General features: G+C 31.2%; 1 protein-coding gene across 1 annotated transcript; it reads right to left on the reverse strand.

The window, feature by feature from the left end:
* Window positions 1–290: 290 nt before the first annotated feature.
* On the reverse strand, window positions 291–7,356 carry LOC113401192 (odorant receptor 49b-like). Its single transcript, XM_026641005.2, has 8 exons — window positions 7,192–7,356; window positions 6,882–7,130; window positions 6,243–6,511; window positions 5,374–5,575; window positions 3,308–3,407; window positions 2,868–2,972; window positions 1,554–1,715; window positions 291–402 (listed from the first exon to the last, which is right to left on the reverse strand). The coding sequence occupies exons 1-8, from the start codon at window positions 7,341–7,343 to the stop codon at window positions 352–354; spliced, it is 1,290 nt and encodes a 429-aa protein (XP_026496790.1). The 5' UTR covers window positions 7,344–7,356; the 3' UTR covers window positions 291–351.
* Window positions 7,357–17,932: the final 10,576 nt, after the last annotated feature.

Below are 17,932 nucleotides of genomic sequence, written 5' to 3' on the forward strand. Positions count from 1 at the left end.
AAATGTAATTTTTTCTGATCGACATAACTTAGCAGTGACGTTCATATTATTTTCTTAATTTAATGATTTTAAAAATTGTAAGATATTTAAACGCATTCCATCGTTTCATCCACTGTTATATATGTTATATTTTCTGTTTCTAATCACTAGCAAATCTGTCAAAAAGATCAAGCTAACTTGAACAGGGTATAGTATGTCCTCATAATCAAACATGAAACATAAACAAAATCTTAAAATCATATAAATCTTAGAGAGCGTAGCACTGGAATACATTCAATAAACTGCGAACGTAGATTTAAATTCCTTTTTATTTCATAAGTTATGTACAATTGCAAACACCTTAAGAAATATTCACTTGTATTGACGTAAAATGTTGAAATAGGAATATGATGTACTCATTACCTGAAAATAAATAAAATAGATTTATTGACAAGCCAGCGGCGTCGCCGTTTAGTGTATGTTTGAATATTAAGACGACTTACCATAGATATGATTACTAAATAAAATTTATGCTTAATAGAAAAATTAGTAATGGTGAAAATTATTATATTTATTCCTACTTTATTATACCTATTAGAATTAAAATCATTTATTCCATGTAGAAGTATTACACGATAAAAACATTTTTTTATGGCATTGGTAGGACTGATAAATAACCCAGCTGGTAAGTGGGACCACTGCCTATAGACATTGGTCCCGTGAGATAATTCAATAATTTCTTACATTACATAATTTGTCATATATCTTGGGAATGAATAAATTATATCCTTCGTGTCTGTAGTTATACTGGCTCACTCACCCTACAAACCGGTACACAACAATACTAAGTATTGTTGCTGGGTGGTAGACGATATGATATCAGCGACTATTACGGGCTTCCTATAGACACATTATAACTTTTTTTAAGAACTAAGCGTATTGATTACGAAATGTACCTGGTTAGATATACCTATACGATACGATCGTTACTCATGTACAACCTTACTCGACTCGAAACTGTTTAAGACTAAATATTACAATATAAATACACTCTCTTTTTTAGAATAAACGACGTAAGTGCACGACGAAAAACACCGAAATCAGATTCCGATTATCCGATTTCCACGTGATGTTCTCTCTCGATAGTTATCTAGTTGATAGTTGTATTTCGTCTATATACTAAGTACCTATTATCTGTTATTAGCAAATTACGCTCCCATATTACAAGCCGCATGCGAAGTGAAAATCAGATAAATAGCTTTATTGAGACTAAAAATATTATAATTAATATTAACTATTTATTCTGAGCAAAACTATCGAACAAGACTACTATATAACTATATACTGCAGTTAGACGTAACAATCAACAACTATTATACCGATTGAATTATATTTACTATATTACGTGTAAAGATGTAAGTTGCCTATTAGATATTATTCTCTGACTTGTAAAGTAACACAAATATCTAAAAAGTTAGATTGAAGAAATACGTACATTTGATTTCATTGTATTGTGATTTCGGTTTATGATCCTACAATAATATAATATGATAATGTAATTAGTTATTACTTACCGATGAAAATGTTTCCAGGTCCAAATTGGGCAGTCCTGTGAATTTAATGCTGACAGGCTTCTGAGATCGCATTATAATTATAATAAGGTTCTGTCGCACGAGACGTCCTAACGATGTTTCATGCCAACCGCTGCTCCAAATGGCATCTCCAATGGTAAAAGCCTGCAGTCACAGAAATCACAAAAGAATAGTTAATACAAAAAATATAACAAGTATACAGATTATAACAAGTTATAAACGAAATAATACAAAAATCGAAACTATTTACCTAGATAATATCCTTACTAAAATTATAAATGAACGTGCCATTCTTGGTTTGATTTTTTACTCAGCAACATAGTAAACAATCAACAAACGCTACATAGGCTGAAATAAGCTTTTATACATGGTTCTGGATATATTACCATTATTGTGCAATGACCACTTCGAATTTAGTTTTTTTGTCGTGTATTTGATGTGTGTGTCATACGATATCAATATCAATAAAAATACTAAGCTCCGTTACGGTTATCTGATATGAATAAAATTTATCATCTAAATTTTAAATTGACGTTTAAATAAAATTATAAATACCGAAAATGCAAAAGCTTTAAAGTTATACGTGCATTAAAAACTCTTATCATAATACAATCTCTATTACGATAAGAATTATTATCATTGCGATGAGTTAAATTATTGTTACGAGTTAATTCATATTTACCCACTCGATTAATTATTTTACGCTTCGTGGTTTTATTTATTATGCTCGATATTAACGTATATTTAGACGCTATAGGACTAAATAACTATAATCTCCACGGTCTCAAAATAAATTGAAGTATGTGAAGAAGAGTATTTTTGTATTTCGAACTTAGAATGAAATTTATTTGATATACTTAAATTAATTTATATTTAAATTTTCTTAAAGAAAATACCCTCTTTAAAATAAATAATATTAAAAAAAAAATGTAAAATTTATATTACGCTTATAAAGCGATCAGGTTAGCTAAAAAAATTTTTATGAATACTATAAATTTATCAATAATATATGTCAGTAACGGATAGAAAACAATTTTACCATGAGTAGCACTCGCCACTTATTCTACCGCCAAGCAGCAATACTTAAGTATTGTTGTGTCCCGATTTAAAAGGTAAGTGAATTAGTGTAGCTACAAGCACAAAGGACTTAACATATTAGTTCCCAAGAGCGTAGGCGATTTAAGAAATTATCAAATGATCTTACGGCACCAGTGTCTATTAGCAATGGTTGTCACCATACTTACCATCAGGTGGCACATTTGCCCATCAGAGGTATATGATAAAAAAAACACTAACTTTATTTCTGATAAGTGTGCCAAGGTAGCAAGGTATCCAAAGTTGAACGCAAGTCGCAATACAGAGCATTGCGAATATAACATGAAATTTCCCGTTGTCCAAAGACTGAAATAAATGCATTAATTTTTTTTTATATCCTACAGATAATTAAAGAGATAGACATTTACATTTAAATTATTTACATTTAAAGCTGTTATTGCAAAGTTCCTAGTGCAGTACTTACGCGAAGCCATACTATTGAAGCATGTTATTTTAAAGTAAAATTTAGTTCTACATTTATACAGCGATCGTTTGAAAGAAACGTTTATGATGTTATTAAATGTTGTATTTCTATCGCAAGTGTATGTGACCTTTAGTAATTTATTTTATAAAGCACGAATAATTAAAACAGATAAAGAATATAACGATTCGATGCTTTTAAAAAACAAAGTAGTACTTACTTCAGCCACCTGATACGCCATTAGGCAAATGGCTAGAGAACTAATTATTACTTGATATACAAGTGGAGGACCATAAACCGAAGACACGTCATTTATTGTCCTGTTTTAAAATATAATAGAATTAGTGATCTAAAGAATTCAAATTTTTTTTGGCTATACCTAATATACTCGCTTTGTGTTGTAATTTTCTGCTATATAGTTTTTCACTCATTGTCAAGATAGAAATATAAAGACTAATATTCAGGCTTTTCAGTACAAATAACAAGGAATGATTTGAATGTTCTTTACAAAAGGCCTCAATGGAGGTTGAATAATAAATAATGGAGGTTGGATTAAACTCAATAAATTAAGTAATATTATTTTTAAGATAGTAAATACTTAATTACATTAAATTTGTATGTGTTAATTCATTTATGTAAGTAAATATAAAGTGATTTTAACGTTTTTTAGCAACTGTAAAACCTTAATTTATTTAAGTGCGGGAGGATGTGAGTTAGTACGAGGTTTCCTTCGTTTTAAAAAATATATGTAATATGTTTGATCTTTATTCTTATAAATTATTTATTTAAAAAAATATATTGAATATAACCAGAAGTGCAAGGCAATGGCCTCTTCTAAGTATTAGAAAAGTGAGGCCACAGTGCGCTAGTGAAATATTTGGGTTGCAGTCCAACAGTATCCATACTAAACTTAAACTGCTTTTGAACTTACTAATATTATAAATGCGAAAGTATGGATGAATCTTTGTTATTCAAGCAGAACATACCGGCTGAACGGATCTGGATAAAATTTTGTACAGTGATAGATTATCGTCTGGAATAGCACATAAGCTTTTTAATAAGGAAATAAGTACTTATTATTAGGTTCACGTGGATTAGATTGTTTTTTATTTTTCAAAGAGCAAGAGATTTTTTTCCGCGTGCGCTGACTAAGTGGTCCGTTATACAAAAATACCATGGTATTACAAAAAAAATGGTCTGTAGTAAATCTAAAAAATCGCTGATCATTACATATATCTACTCTACATATAATAAGCTACAAAAGTTTATTACGTAAAACATTAAATTGAAAACAGCGAAAAATTTCTAATGAATATATAATTTCGAAAAAAAAATGCTTGCTGTGGGATCGAACTTTTGCGATGCAGTCGTTGGACTGTTGAGTCTCAACACTATCTAGTGTATTGTTGTTAACATTACAAAAATTTAAAAGGGCACAATGGAAGATTCAGAAGAATCTTCGTCGCAAACTGAATGCTATGCGGGCGAAACGGCGAGTTCAGCAAGTTATTTTGTAAATATGAGTGCATAAAAAAATTACATGATGTCGCAGACCTAACTGTTTACATCACGTGAATTAAAACCGGTTACGTACCGCATAAGGGCCACTTCTTGGTACTTAAATAAAGTACTAAAAAAATATATTTGAAAGGAGTGCCTTTCACATGCCTACAGTTAGCGTTTGAAAGTAGGGTAGGGAAAGGGCCTGCGCGCTGTCATTTCACATGCTATGGGTATAAATATGCTATTTCATCATGTTTTTTTGCAAACATCGCATTACTTCGAAACGTTCAAACCTCTTGCTGCACTCTCTGTGCTTTTAACTCTCATGTTCACGTGAACACTCCCATACCAAGCAATACATTACCGCATAGACCACGCTGAAACCATACAGGGCCCTAATTCTACTAGCAAATTGACAGTTTATCACAATGTAATCGAAACGTAATCGTTGCCGTTCAACCTAGTAACTATTACTACTACTACTAGCTTCAAATTATTTTTGTTAAGCTGAAAGTCGATCGAAATAGAATCGAGATCATATTGTAATCGTTATAACTTAGTAGAATTGGCCTCAGGTTTAGGTAGCGCAAGCTGTTGGACGATACATAGAAACGGGACGGTCGCGGGATTTCATAATTCCATCATTGCTAATTCTAATTAATTAGATTTATCTTCATTATAATTCCATAATTGACGCGATGATTCCTATTCACCGCAGCTATATTTGTAATTCGAATACACAATTAGTAAGACATTCTTTATTTGAAAATAATAACTACTTACTCGAAAACCATGTTATGCCATTTCACAATGCGTTCTATCCTTTTATTGAGAATAAGTTGTACCTTCATTCGATTAGGATCATTTTGTGGAAGATCGATAACACGTTCGTCCAGATCATTGAACATAACTTCGCAGTCGAAAATTATCAAGTCCATCACATAATAGCGATGCAGCAGAATGTGAAAGAGAACATAAACGTATACTGTAAATAAGGTTAAGCCATAAAAATAAAAAAAATATTAAATACCTATCGTATGAAAAATCTCTTCCAATATGTATTGTCAAACAAGCATTTAAATCGATATGTAATTTAATCATTGAATTTTTAAGGTTATAAATATTTTAATATGTCTTAAACACCGAAATATTTTTTTTTTTTTAAAAACATGAATAGAATATTTAAAGAGATGCCACGAATTATATTCGTCTAATTAATTATTATTTAATAATTTATAGACGATAATAATTATAGAATATATAGAATTGAATAGAATAGAATATATAGAATAAATAATTATTATTTTATAATTAATAATTTAGTATTCGGCCTATTAGATATCGTATTTTTTTGTATTCAGTATTCTGCTGTCATTTCTATCGGCATTTTCTGCCAACAACCGAATACTTTCACCATTGTTTAAGCCAGAATGACCTTTGGAAGTAGTCAAAAAAGTTAAGAGACCATATTTATCTTAACATTTGTCATTTTGATAATTATTCTGTGTCGAATTAATTAGAGAAAAAGAACCTTTTCAAGTGTTGAACATTTTTTTGTCTAATTTACATACAATTTCAGCAAGTTGCCTAAAATTTCGATTTCAATTATTGTTTGACTATTATTGGATAATATAATCAATGATCACGCGTACCGCAAAATATCTGAGGTACCATCAAGCATACGATTATCTCAAAAAAAAAGAACACTTCGTAATTAGGTGTCCGGTAAGGGTCGTCCTCTGGTAACCACAATGGAAATATCAGTGGTCTCACCGTATTCTCGGTTTGTGTTGCGAACAAACTTTGGTAAAAGAGAATCGCTATTGTCGAAATCAAAAACATCGTCACAATAGACATTGCGAAAACGAACCAAACGATGCATAATTGCCATATCAGCAGCTGTCCGTTAAGAAATAAGTTTCTAGAATAAACACACATAAATATACATAATTATATATAAATCCAATAAGTTAATGTGTTGGCCGAGATGGCCCAGTGGTTAGAACGCGTGCATCTTAACCACTGAATTTACATGTGCTTAATTTGTTTATAATTCATCTCGTGCTCGGCGGTGAAGGTAAACATCGTGAGGAAACCTGCATGTGTCTAATTTCAACGAAATTCTGCCACATGTGTATTCCACCAACCCGCATTGGAGCAGCGTGGTGGAATATGCTCCATACCTTCTCCTCAACGGGAGAGGAGGCCTTAGCCCAGCAGTGGGAAATTTGCAGGCTGATTATGTTATGTTTATGTTATGTAATGTGTTGGCTTATACCTGTTTTGAATACCTGTATTTTGGTTCCAATCTGCAAATGTATAAAAAGTCTCGATCCATCGAATTCAGAAGCTGAAATATTTTATTCCTACCGAATAAAACACTTATGTAAACTAAAGGGATCGTTGTTAATATTATGAAGTAGCAAAAACATTCCGTCGCGAATGAATAATCGCCCGTTATGATTCCATGGTGTATTATCATCAATTCGATTGCTGCGCCGACCAATGCTAACATAGTACTTAGTACTGGCCAGCAATACCTGAAAATTGACAATATTTAGCTGATGAATAATAAAACTGTGAATTAAAAAAATATGAAACCTTATATAGGATTCGCTATTGTTGAAAAATATCCCATTAAACACGAGGAAAATTCTTATATGTGGATGAAATTTATATAGATCAATGTTCTTTGAGTCGAAGTCAAAATCATCTTTCGTAAAGAATGTTTTTAGAGTTTTAAGCAAAACCATTTTTGTACTCAAAATTCACTAAGACTTCTCGAACCGAAATAATAAAGAAGTTAAAAACGAGGATTTAAATAGTAGTTTGAAGATTATTAAAATAATTGCCAATCTGTAATCCTATATGATTTATCATCATTAATCGCAACTCTAACTGCAGGGTTTGAGTACTTATTACGGAGAAATAGGAAAGATGACTTAGTACTAGCCATGTCGTTATTGTAATGACTACATTATTACAATGCCGATATGCTAATTGAAGCAATTAGAAAGATTTTATTTTAATATGTCGAATATAGATGTTGGATTAAAAATAATTTGCATTTGAAATCTGGACTAATTGCCAAAACAGAATATGCAATAAATAATTTTAATATTGGCATTGCATTTATATAATTAAAATCAGTTTAGAATAATAATAGAAATCTGATACAATTTAAAAAATATTTATTTATGCTTTATCGCATCAAAACTTAATAATAGATTATATCTAAGAATTAATATTTAAAAGTTGAATGAATGCAACAGGTGGCCATATCGCTAAACAGCGATCTCTTCCTGGTAACCTTTGGGCAGAGGACTGGTTGTAGAACTAATTTGGGAAGGGGTACAATAATTTTATAAATTATATATTATACTGTAAATAAAATATTATAATACACATAATATACATATAAATACATAAATATATATAATATAATACAAAATTTAATAAACTATAATAAATAAATGGACAAAGAAACAACGACAACAATTACTTATGGATATTAAAGCCTTTAATCATGCTTTTAAAAATAGCTAATGATTGAGCGCGCCTTATAGCTAAAGGTAATGTATTCCAAAGTCGAGAAGCTTCAACAGTAAAGGACTTAGAATAGTAAGAAGAAGACTGGGGAGGATTGGAGATAATTAAATTTTCATCCGAAGTTTCATTTCATTCCGAGCGAAGTGTGCGCTTACGAGTCTCGCTTAGGAGCTCGAATCGCTCTTTGAGATAAAAGGGAGTCGCTGGATTAAAGAGCATTGAATAGAGATGAGTTAAAATGTGAGTATTCCTGCGAAGACGAATAGGGAGTCACTTGAGTTTTTTTACGAAATTCAGAGACATGATCATATTTGCGTAATCCAAATATGAACCGAAATTACAAAATAGTGACTTATACAATTTTTTTTTATATCATCAAACCGTTTTTTTTTTTAATTTATTTCTTCAGAATCTTTAGTAGTGTTATTTTTATATGTATGTACATATTATATACTTTGTAATTAAATAATATCTTGCAAAATTTAATTAATTAAAGTCTTCACTTTTTCTCCTATTTTTAAGTAAAGTAATCTAAAACATAGTTTTTTAGATCTTAATTGCAGAACCGTATGCCTTAATTTGGGTCAATGCATTTATAATTTGACGCAGGAAGTATTTCTTATCTATGTTCTAATAATCATAATAATTATAAAATAGTCGTAATTGTGGCTTGACCGTATTCAATAATTATGTTAATCTGTTAAGTGGTGCTGCGCCTCCCGCCTTCGTTCGGGTAAATTACATAATAAGCTACATTACCCAAGGGGGGACCCTTCACGTTGAAAATTCCAAAAAGTCCAAAATTTCTTAGCGAGGAACTACGTCCGTTTTTAACATTAAGACCTTGTTTCAATGTAACGGAATCTTTGAACATGATTTTCACCATCTTCGAAAACGTCTGATTAACTTAAAAATAGGCAACACGTAGTTCTATGGCAATATATAAATATCTAGTAATCTAGCCAGGATTATCAGGATAACAAAATAAAACGAAAAATAACTGGTACTATACGTTGCCTACGTACCTTAGTATCGGACATGAAAAACTAATATGATTTGTAAAGTGCTACACCATAGATATATAGATAATTCAATCCATGTTTAGACGTCCCACTTTTTTCCAAATCACTATTGTATAAGTGTAATCTTAATCTTAAGCTTCTGGAATATGAGTTCGAATGCAACGTACGAAGCAGTTGCAGCCACTTATTAATTGCCTTACATTAATTTAATTATTATTTACCGGCAATATGCTCTACTGCATATTTCTGACAGTTATTTATGCACTATACATACTACAAAATATAGTATTATTTAAATGCTAATATTTTAACTTACAATTTAAACCTCTGAAGAGGTAAAGAATAAATTGTTTATGATTATGGCAACATATTATATTTAGTAGATAGTTTATTCGTGAATGTTAAAAAATTTAGGAAGGGAAACCTAATAACTATCATAAAAACACGATTTTATAAAAATATAATACATTTAGGTACTGAAGAAAATAATTTATATTACATTGTAAAGAGATAAAATTTAAAGTAAATTCAGATTAATTAAATTCTAGTGATTTCAGATACTCCAATTTGCAGTTCTCCACCTATTTTTCAGTTCCAAAATATATGGAACTTAAATTTTGATATTTCTTTAAATGAATCGCGATCTTGACAAATGCATTATCTGATCGTTAGAATAATATTTAATAACGTTCACTTTAAGTAATTAATCAAATCTAAATATATTCTACCCAAGTAATCCTACAAGCTTTCCTTCAAAGTCCTTTTGAATAATAATTGTACAAGATTAAAGTATCGATTTGAGCCGTATTTAATAATTCGGTCAATATATACCGAGAAAAATCAGTAAACAACTTAACATTTATTATTAATAAGTACAAAAACAAATAAGATAAAATAACATCTTACATGAAAATAAATATATGCTAACTTTTCGCTTTATTATAAATTATTAAATCTTATATGTTTTTTTTTTTAAATCATATTTAATTGTTTTTATGTAAAGGAATACTTTGCCCAGATGGGATGTAAATAAGAATATAATTTTCTTGTCACCCAGTGCGCGCTCATCATAAAAATTCACTCTAATATTTTTAAATAACGCACTAAAAGTTTAATTTTTATCTATTAAATATAGTTAGGTACTTATATTAGATTCAATACACCAGACAAAGATTAATTTCTCGTTTCAGCAGCATACGCAAAAGTATTAAAATTAATATAGTTTTGTTGTATATATTTAAATACATGTAATTCTATATACTTATATATAATTAACATATATTAATAAATTATTTATAAAGGACTTGTTTTATTTGTTTGTAACCTTCATAACAAGGTTTTACTAGAGAACGAACCTCAAGGGAATATCTTACGGAATGATAATAAAATATTCATAAAATATACTATGAATATATTTTATTTATGTAGTAATGTTGTAATAATGTTGCGTGCGTTCGTGTTACAGCGTATTTATCATTATTATGTGTATTTAGAATAATATTACTTAATTATTTTGATAGAAACAATGACAAGTGAAGTCAATATGTCAATAGATAAACTAATAATACGAGGTATTCCGATTTTACGGAGTCAGTGTCTCCTTCCAAGGGCAATGTATTTATGTATAAAATATAATTCCGCATACATTATCATTAACTACCAGTGAAAGGATTTTTTTTTAATAGTTTTATATATAAAGTATATTGGTTCTTATTGTTGTTAATATATGATACGAGTTGCCGCCCGCTGCTATGCTCGCGTTTTAGGGATTGGTCCTTAGGTGTTAGGTATAAAAAGCCTATGTACTTCCTCAGAATTCAAGCTTGCTTTAAAAGAAAAGATCATTCAATTCGGTTTGTCCATAACAAAGTGAAAGAGAGACAGCCAGATTAAGTTACTTTCTTATTGATAATATTAGTATAGATTAATGAAAACCAGAAATTTTGTCTATGACTAGATCCCATTATCTATGATTATATTTTGACATTGCGCCAGAAGTATGATAGAGTAGGGTCAATGCCGCTGGACTCTACAGTAATAATCATTATATACTTATATAATGTAAATAATAACTGAACAAAGCTAAGAACCCAATATTAATATATATAAAATAGTTCTTTTTGTTATTACAATAACGGAGCGCGGTTACTTTGGTTGTTGATTTGGATAATTAATGTATTACATTATTGTTGTTACATTTATATTATAATTATATATTTAATATTATATTTTGTTATTGTATCCGATTTCATAAAAGTGTAATCGATTTCAAAACGTCATTCGTATGGCTTTAAAAAAGAATACAAGATGTTTTCCCGCGCAAAAGGATTATTAAAAAAATAAAAGAGGGGCGCTCATGGAATGAGAATAGGAGATTTTTATGAATTGGATATTTAACTTCAGAACTTTTTTTTTTTTATGGCATTGGTTGGCGGACGAGCATATGGGCCACCTGATGGTAAGTGGTCACCACCGCCCATAGACAAAGGCGATGTAAGAAATATTAACCATTCCTTACATCACCTATTGTTATGTCCCTTGTGCCTGTGATTACACTGGCTCACTCACCCTTCTAACCGGAACACAACAATACAGCGTACTGTTATTTGGCGGTAGAATATCTGATGAGTGGGTGGTACCTACCCAGACGGGCTTGCACAAAGCCCTACCACCAAGTAAATATAAAATAAAACCAACAATAAATAAATATTCTGTGTACTGGTGTATTTATTATCAGAAGTGGGATAAATTTCGTTTTAAAAATGCATCGCTATAAACGACCACGCTCAAGATCTCGCAATCCATTTGATAAGCGAAAAAGACAATCTGATGAAGACGATGATACTTCTCATAACAATAGAAAAAATAAAAGTAACGCAAAGAAGAAAATCCATTCTACAAAAGATACGAATACCCACTATAGAGGAAATAGAACTAGAACACCAAGTCCCATACAGAGCAATAACAATAGAACAAAAGACTCAGCGACTAGACAAGATTACATCAATTTGACTGAATATTATGCAACGAGACACGATGGCGTTGGAAGAAGATTGAGCTGTTCTGAGACCGGACCAGATCTTACGATTCCGAGACTCCATTCTGCGACCGGACGAGACATTGCGACTTCAAGAGTTTATTCTGCGACCGGACGAGATAGTGTTAACGATGAAGGTGAGTTCCAGACTGGACATACCCGTCCAGCTCAGGAACAATCGATCAATGACGTACCTGAGACAATTTTTTCTCCAAGGTCATCGACCGTGTCAAAGCGCATGCCATTGAATGCATTAGGTGAGGCAGATAATTTAAATTCCTCGAATGCAATACTTAACTTTAGCGATTTAGCTAAATTTGTTCAAACATTAATAAGGCCTAGTTTACCGCATAATAATAACTTGTTTCGGGAATTTGACCCATCTGTAAAGAATCATCGTATCGATTTATGACTATCAGAGGTAAATGAGTGTGCAAAAATATACGGATGGAGTGAATCTCATATTGTACATTTTGTTTTACCTAAGTTGTCTGGTAATGCTAAAAAATGGTATAATAGTCAAAATACTGTCTTGCATACCTGGTCAGAGTGGAAAATATTACATCGAAAAGCTTTTCCGTCCGAAACTAACTTCGGAGTCATTTTAACAGAAATGTTGTCAAATCAAATCAAATCAAAAATCTTTATTCAATATAGAAGTGTTTACACTTGCTTATTGATTGTCAAAAATCTACCACCGGTTCGGAATTTAGCACCTCGGACCTGAGAAGAACCGGCGAAAGAAACTCAGCGGGATATTTTTTTTTTTTTCACTTTTGCATGTACAATAATAATTATATTTTAGTTATTTGAAACAGCCTGGAGGCGATCATTTCATTCCCAAGGTGTGCAGTCAACTAAAAAGTCATTAGTGTTGTAATATCCTTTAGCACACAAACGCTCTTTAACTGTAGGAGATAGTTTAGATGGTTATTTCTATGAGAAAAATAATTTATTAAATGCGTGTGATATTTTTGGGAAAAAGGCCGTAGATTGCATCATACACGGTATAGATGATCGTACAATACGTGCTGGAGCGTCATCCGCTCGTTTTACAGAACCTGAAGATCTCTTGAAATTTCTTAAAGACGTTTGTAAAGAACACAAAGATATTTATCGCAATTCTAATTTAAATAGAAATAAACTAAATAATCATTTATTCTGTAATAAATGTAATGAACCTGGGCATCGTACAATACAATGTCGTATCAAAAATACAAAGTTAAATTTTGAACATGATAGTTTTTCACCGTTATGCTTTAATTGTAACGAAAACGGGCATAGAGTCTACCAGTTCTCTAAACCAATTTTAAAATGTGATAGATGTAATAAATTCGGCCATATTATTTCAAACTGTCCGCAGAAAACTAACAATGTATTGAACAATGACAAACGTGTATTAGTGTCAGAAGGTACAAGCGTAAAAAAATCTAAATATTATAAACAGGCAGTAATAAATTCTTTATTTACAATTGAATGTTTTGTTAACTTGGGAAGTGACTGCACGCTTATATGACTAGAAACTACTTCTGAATTTGGGTTGAATATTTCAACTGGTAATTTACCAATTATACGTGGGATAGCAAATGTTGAAGTTCAACCTTTAGGGAAAACAAATTTTTTATTACGTTTAGACTCTGTAGAAGCAAATATTATGGCATATGTGGTTGCTAACAATTTTCTACATACGCAGATGTTAGTAGGGCAAAACTTTACTGAATTACCTAATGTGATTATTACAAAGACAGAAAACTCACTAAATATATTGTCAAAGATTAATAATGACGATTTAACTTGATTAGAACCAGAAATTAATGTAAAAGATAGATTGTATGTGTCATTTGATTGTGAAGTAGATAAAATAAATTTAATAAAGTGTTGTAGTTATAATATAGTAGATGCAACAATTTATATAAAAGGTGGTTATCGAAACGTTAATGATAAAGAGTATTGTATCCAAGAGGTTTATATATGTTAAAAGATGGTAAATGTCAAATCAGTGTAATAAATTTTTCACACTGTCCATTATACTTTACAAGCAACTTTGTTATAACCAGATTTTATTTAATAGGACAAGATAAAAATTGTAGATCTTTGTCAGAAGTAAGCTGTTTTAAAATAAGAAAGAATCTGAAACCCATTCCTCGCGAAGAAATAACTTTAAACTCTAATTTAACTTACGAACAAAAAACGAAAATATATTCACTTATCCTCCATTTGGATTAGTTAATTGTCCTGCAATTTTTCAACGTACAATTAACAAAATACTTAATCAATCAAAAAATAAATGTGTAATTGCTTACATGGATGACTTATTAATAACGGGTAAACATTTTGAAGACTGTTTTTCAAAGTTACAACAAACCCTCGAACTCATTCGTGAAGCTGGGCTTACTTTAAATATTAAAAAATGTAGATTTTTTGAGACAGTAATAGATTATTTGGGACTAGAAATATCCGTAGATGGAATAATATCTAGCAAGTCAAAAATCACAGCCGTAGATTTTTTCCCAGAACCAAAGAACGTACATGAAATCCGTCAGTTTATAGGTTTAGCAAGTTATTTTCGAAAGTTTATCGAAAATTTTGCTATTCTTGCTAAGCCCTTGACAGATCTTACTAAACAAAATGTGAAATGGAAATGGGAGCAACAACAGAAGGAATCCTTCTTAACATTAAAGAAAAAGTTGGTGCAACGACCTATATTAAGTATTTTCAATCCCGATTATGTTACTGAACTACACTGTGATCCATCTAAATTAGGTTTGGGTGGAATTTTATTACAAAAGGAAAATGATAGTTCTAAACTCAATGTTATAGCTTATTTTAGTCGCAAGACTACAATTGACGAGGAAAAATTACATGCCCACGAGTTAGAAACCCTTGCAGTTGTTGCCTCCCTTAACCGATTTCGCCCCTACCTTATAGGCAAAACTTTTAAAATCATTACAGACTGCAATGCCTTACGATCTACGTTTTTAAAACCAGATCTTTTTCCCCGAGTTGCTAGTTGGTGGATAGCTTTTCAGGAATATGATTGCTCTATAAAGTATAGACCGGGGCCTTCGATGCAACATGTTGATGCACTGTGAAAATGATGCTCAGACTTATGATCATTTTACTCGAGTATTGCAAATATCTCAAGATGACTGGCTCCTTAGTTTGCAATTATCAGATCCAAAAATACAACACATCAGGTCTGTTTTAGAAGATAGTTAGTTATAAAGACTTAATTGATACAAAAAAAAAATTGTTATACGAAATAATCGCTTGTATCGTAAAGTAGGGGAAGATTTAAAATGGGTAGTACCCAAAAGTGCAAGATGGCAAATATGCCAACGTAACCATGACGAGATAGGCCATTTTTCAACTGAGAAAACTTTAGAAGAAAAGAAACGTGATTTTTGGTTTCCACGAATTTTTTTTTTTATCTAAATACGTAAAGGCATGTTTACATTGCGCGTTTAGTAAGGAACCGGCGTGTCCAAAAGAAGGCTTTCTTCATAGCATTCCAAAAATTGACATACCATTCCATACGGTCCATATTGACCATTTAGGCCCGTTTATAAAAAGTGCTAAGGGAAATCAATATATTTTACTAATTGTAGATAGTTTTAAAAAGTATTGTACTCTTAAAGCTCTTCGAAATACAAAGACGGTACCAACAGTTTTAGCACTTAAAGATGTTTTCAGGATATCCTGTCAGAATTATTTCCAATCGAGGTACATGTTTTACTTCATCCGAGTTTAAAAGGTTCTGCACAGAATACGAAGTCTCTCACATACTTAATGCGGTATCAGCTCCAAGGGCTAAAGGCCAAGTAGAGCGATATAATCGGACGGTTTTAGATTCGCTCAGAACGTATAATGACGGACTAGGAGAGAATAAATGGGACCTAGTAGTAAATAAAATACAAAGGGGATTAAATAATACGATTAATAAGGGAATAGGAAAAACTCCGGCGGAAGCACTATTTGGTAAACGTTTGTTAGGACAGGATGAAGGTAATCTTGGTGATACAGTTTCCGATACGAGACAAAATGATAAAGATTTAGAAACTATAACAAAGGAAATAAATAATTATATCGAAAAAGACCAAGAAAAACAAAATTTTGAGATTTAATAAGACTAGAAAGAAGGCTAAAGTTTACAAAATAGGTGATTTAGTAAAAATTTTAATAAATTATCCTTCTAATGACGGTAAAAGTCGAAAGCTATTACCCAAATTTACTGGTCCATTCCGTATATCAAATGTTTTAAACCATGATCGATACTAGGTTTCTAGTATTCCAGGTTCAAATATATCCAAAGGCCGGTATAGTAATGTTTGGTCAGCTAATCGTATACAGCCTTGGATAAATATGTCTTATAATGATGATGATGATAATGAAGAAAGTTCTGATGGTGAACTTAGTTCTAATTAAATTTATAATATGGGTGATCTTAATAAATATGAATTTATATAATTTTAATGAACGTACGCTCAAAACAAATTGTAACAGATTATAATAATACTTTTATTGTTTGGTTTGTAATAATATATTTTGTCTTTTATATATTCATTTAAAGTGTGTAAGAAAATACATAATCTTACAAAATATGATTTTGTGATTTTGATCTTTGGATTCGATAATAATTTATATAATATAATATATGAAACTAATATAGAAATTAAATTTTAGAAAATATAATATTATAAAAGGAATAAAAAAATATATAAATATATAAAAAAATGTTGATTAGTGTGATGATGATTTATTTGTTGTTGGGAAGTTTCACACGGTCACACAGGTGATGAGGGGTGAAGTGCCAACAAGAAAAAGAGAAAATATTTTTGTTGGGAAGTTTCACACGGTCACACAAGTGATGAGGGGTGAAATGCCAACAAGATAAAAGAGAAAAGATTTTTGTTGGGAAGTTTCACACGGTCACACACGTGATGAGGGGTGAAATGCCAACAAGATAGAAGAGAAAAGTTTTTTTTTCCGTTGGGAAGCCACGCACGGTTGTGATTGCGGGAGTTGGCTAGGACGTGGTGGTTGGGAAGTCTCACACGGTCACAATGTGTGACGAGGGGTGAGGTGCTAACCTTTACAGTCAATGTTACCGTAGTCAATTTTTTTATTGTATCCGATTTCATAAAAGTGTAATCGATTTCAGAACGTCATTCGTATGGCTTTAAAAAATAATACAAGATGTTTTCCCGCGCAAAATGATTATTAAAAAAATAAAAGGGAGTCGCGACTCGCGCATGAAATGAGAATAGGAGATTTTTGTGAATTGAATATTTAACTTCAGGACTATAATATTTATAAAATAGAACAAATAATAAATAAATATTCTGTGTTCTGGTGTATTTATTACTTGCAAACCCATTTGCTCTTAATCGAGATGAATTATTGTAATCCTTTGATATAATTGTGGTGTATGATTATTGAATTAATAATTAATACAGTGATTAGACGATATTTAATACGTTTTATTTTGTGAATATCTCCATTGCACGCTCACATAGTCTTCCAAATGTCGGATCAATCCCCGAACCCAACTGTTCAGCATACTGCTCCTCCGACATATATATTTAAATAAGCGGGACTTTTTTTAATGAGACAAGAGGACAAATGGGTTAACTGATAGTATGTGGTCACTGTGAGCCTTAGATACTACCATAGTAGGAATCTTATATCATCAACTAGCGGCCCGCCCCGGCTTCACACGGGTGCAATGCTCTTA

The sequence above is a fragment of the Vanessa tameamea genome, chromosome 7 (genome assembly GCF_037043105.1).
Source record: "Vanessa tameamea isolate UH-Manoa-2023 chromosome 7, ilVanTame1 primary haplotype, whole genome shotgun sequence".
In the NCBI taxonomy this organism is placed as follows: Eukaryota; Metazoa; Arthropoda; class Insecta; order Lepidoptera; family Nymphalidae; genus Vanessa; species Vanessa tameamea.

What these genes read in the sequence shown, in the direction of transcription:
- LOC113401192 (XM_026641005.2), bottom strand. Translation starts at nt 7,343, where the DNA reads ATGGTTTTGCTTAAAACTCTAAAAACATTCTTTACGAAAGATGATTTT. An exon ending in AGATTGGAACCAAAATACAG is followed by an intron (nt 6,512 to 6,881) that starts GTATTCAAAACA and finishes TGTTTATTCTAG; the next exon opens with AAACTTATTTCTTAACGGAC. An exon ending in TGGCGTATCAGGTGGCTGAA is followed by an intron (nt 2,973 to 3,307) that starts GTAAGTACTACT and finishes CATTTATTTCAG; the next exon opens with TCTTTGGACAACGGGAAATT.